The 2,087-nt window shown below is 33.1% G+C and overlaps 1 protein-coding gene across 1 annotated transcript; it reads left to right on the forward strand.

The window, feature by feature from the left end:
* The first annotated feature begins 529 nt into the window (after positions 1-529).
* On the forward strand, positions 530-1,543 carry LOC112012357 (agamous-like MADS-box protein AGL14). Its single transcript, XM_024044751.2, has one exon. It carries the CDS (start codon positions 530-532, stop codon positions 1,541-1,543), a length of 1,014 nt encoding a protein of 337 aa, XP_023900519.2.
* Positions 1,544-2,087: the final 544 nt, after the last annotated feature.

The raw sequence follows: 2,087 nt of genomic DNA on the forward strand, positions 1-2,087 counted from the left end.
GAGAGAGAGAGAGAGAGAGAACTAGCTGTGAGTTTGGTATTTGGGAGAGTTTTCCTTAGTTTATTCTTGGATTTTGATTTGGTTTTGACTTTTATTTTTAATGTTATCTGTATTCTCAAAAAAATTGTCTGCTAAACTAAGTTGAACTTGGACTTTCTTCTTAAATGAGAAAAGATGTACCACTCAACCATAAAACTTTGTTTGATTTTTCTTGAATAAAATTTTATGCTAAGGTTTTTAAGTTCAAATTTGCAATTTATGACTATTGAAGTAAAATCAGCAAAAACCACCGATTAATACAGATTTGGACTAAAAACAAAAATACAGAGAAAATAAAACAAAATAAATTGCCCGGCTGCTAATTCGAATTGAATGCTTTAAGCCAATTATATAAGTTTTATTCTTTCACTTTAATTTACAATTTTAAACTATTAATGCTTTAACTTGATCATTTTTTACTCTTTTAATGTCCAAAATTAAGAACGTACTAAATTCTAAATACACTAATCTTTGTTTGTTAGTTCAGAAAATGGGACGTGGAAAACTACCAATGGAACTCATTAAGAGTGAGAAATCTCGAAACATGACTTTTCAAAAGAGAAAGAAGGGTCTAATGAAGAAGGCTTATGAGTTCTCCACCCTCTGTGGAGTCCAAACTTGTATGATTATCTATGGTCCTCAACTTCAAGAGCGGCCAATGGAGCTTGAGACTTGGCCCCAAAATCGTGACGAAGTTGTCGAAAGGATCAAAAAGTACAATGAAAATATGGTGCATAAACGTCCTAGGGGAAGCACTACTTTGTCCGATTTTTTCATAGAGAGGAACAAGAAGGTTGAAATTGAAATTTTAAGACTACGCAAGAATATTTTCAAGGCCAAGTACCCAACATTTGATGACCGCATTGAAACATTGCCTGAGGATCAACTAGCGGTTGTTCTTGATGTCTTGGATGCAAAGTTTGAAGCTGTGACAAGGGCGACGAAGATGTTGCAAGGAAAGCACCTTATGATTGAAAAATCATCAACATCAGGGAATATGTTAGGTGGTCATGTTCCTCATCACCCTGAATTAATGAGAAACCATTATGATAGTCTGCAAATGCAAGCTTTGCAGTGTCAAGACTCTTCAATAAAGCCACTTGATATTCAGTTTCCAACTCAGTTTCAAAGTCCCCAAGGATCTCAAATGGTGCCAATTAATACAAGTCATTATGGTGATCATATGGACAATTCTTTCATGAATCTTTTGTATGCTGCTGAATGGACTCAGTTCAATCCAGTTTCTTCTAATAATATTGTCCCATATGCTCCACTGAATGATACGTCTAATTACAATATCATGCCTGGGATGTTGGAGAACACAGTCTTGAGCAATCCTAGTGCCTCCATGAATTACTATGATCTAACCAAACGATTCACTGTTCCACAACATGTGCCGTATCCGATGCTGCCAAGTATTTCATCTCAAACACCTAGCTTTCAAGTGAATGAGTTATATGATATCAGCCAATTTGATATGAAGAACAAGAATGCCATGATTTAGATTTCCTAATCTCGAATGTTAGGACTCTAGACTAGTTAGTTTAATATTGGCTTTTATGTACTTTGTTGTTAACCTTGGTTCTTATTTTAGTTCCTTGTTAAGGATTTGAATTTATCCTTCGTTTTGTTTTGTTTTTTTTTTTTTTTTTGAATTCTAGGGCTTGTCTCAAAAATTTATGACTCCATAATCCTATTGGATCTTCTACCTTTTATATATTATAGTTGTATGAATGAATGTCATTTATTCTAGTTGTATGATCACTTAAAACATATTCCAGGTACAATAGCCTTCTTATTTATTTCTTGGTTTGGATATGATAAAAGTAAGAAGCAAAATTCATATATAAAATGGCTATTATATGATGGGCAACTATAATGTTGATTTATGGTAACAGAGGCAGTGATAACTAAAAAGTAATTTGCTCTTGTTAGCTTCTTTTTTCCTTTTCAATTTTTGCTCTATACACCAAAAAAAGTATACTTTTCTTTCTTTATATGAAGTTCTTTATACATATAAACAGTTCTATAAAAGTAAACCATTGCTA

The sequence above is a fragment of the Quercus suber genome, unplaced genomic scaffold (assembly GCF_002906115.3).
Source record: "Quercus suber isolate HL8 unplaced genomic scaffold, Cork oak 2.0 scaffold_410, whole genome shotgun sequence".
Taxonomy (NCBI): Eukaryota; Viridiplantae; Streptophyta; class Magnoliopsida; order Fagales; family Fagaceae; genus Quercus; species Quercus suber.